Source organism: Galeopterus variegatus, unplaced genomic scaffold (genome assembly GCF_000696425.1).
Source record: "Galeopterus variegatus unplaced genomic scaffold, G_variegatus-3.0.2 Scaffold6000, whole genome shotgun sequence".
In the NCBI taxonomy this organism is placed as follows: domain Eukaryota; kingdom Metazoa; phylum Chordata; class Mammalia; order Dermoptera; family Cynocephalidae; genus Galeopterus; species Galeopterus variegatus.
In genome coordinates this window covers 105191-106150 of record NW_007732111.1, presented here as the reverse complement: position 1 = coordinate 106150, position 960 = coordinate 105191, and the positions used below count along the sequence as shown (strand labels likewise).

General features: G+C 44.3%; 1 protein-coding gene across 1 annotated transcript in view; it reads left to right on the top strand.

Moving 5' to 3' along the window:
• The window catches only part of BMP6 (bone morphogenetic protein 6), a 48158-nt gene that overhangs the window by 1054 nt on the left and 46144 nt on the right, over positions 1 to 960 (top strand). Inside the window, exon 2 of the mRNA XM_008590331.1 lies at positions 80 to 272. Within this exon, the coding sequence (XP_008588553.1) occupies positions 80 to 272 (193 nt within the window). The remainder of the gene's footprint in view (positions 1 to 79; positions 273 to 960) is intronic.

Here is a 960-nt window from a genome sequence, read left to right as displayed (position 1 = left end):
GGGGAAGCTTTCAGGAGGTGAGCCTGTGGCACTTAGCCAAGTAACAATAGTTGTCACTCTCTCTTGTTTGATCCTATAGTGGAGTACGACAAGGAGTTCTCCCCTCGCCAGCGACACCACAAAGAGTTCAAGTTCAACTTATCCCAGATTCCTGAGGGTGAGGCGGTGACGGCTGCAGAATTCCGCATCTACAAGGACTGTGTTGTGGGGAGTTTTAAAAACCAAACTTTTCTTATCAGCATTTATCAAGTCTTACAGGAGCATCAGCACAGGTATGAAGGCTCAAGGAAGCCCCAAAGGGGGTGCCGGCCCCCTCTTTCACCCTCTGTCATCATGTTGGCCCAAGTGTGTCTGCGCAAGGTGACTGGAGTTCAGAGGCAGCCTGTGAACGTGATGAGGTGGGGTTTAGCTGGCAAGGTTTTCCACTGTTAAGTGGATTTTCCAAATAGTTTTCTTTTCCCGAGCAAGACCGTGAATGGTTTTTACTAAGCATTCTTTGTGGTCAGCCAATCATATAATTTCTTGGGGATAAAAATGTTTCCCCCTATTGTTTAGTGCCCACTTTGATGGGTGAGGGTGGCTAAAATAAATCCACACATTAAAATTACATGACGATGCTTATAAGTGATACTAACTGAAGTAAGTACAGGCTATGTATTGGTGCATATAATACTTGAATACACTTGCATGTGTTTATCTTTGAGTAAGTGTGCATGTAATGTACTTTTTATTATCATTTGGATACAAGGGAATGATAGACTTTTTCCATTTGTCTGTGTTATTCTTATTTCCCCAAATGAGGCCAGACCGTCATACAAAAGAGCTGCAATGACGTACGTTTGTGGGGCTGCCTAGCAATGAAGAAAAACTTCCACGGAGTGATTGTTGGAGGACGGGAAGGAGTGAGAGCAGCAGTTAGTTCTACCTGGTAGTACAAAGAAAAGAAGCCGAGGAGCTGGA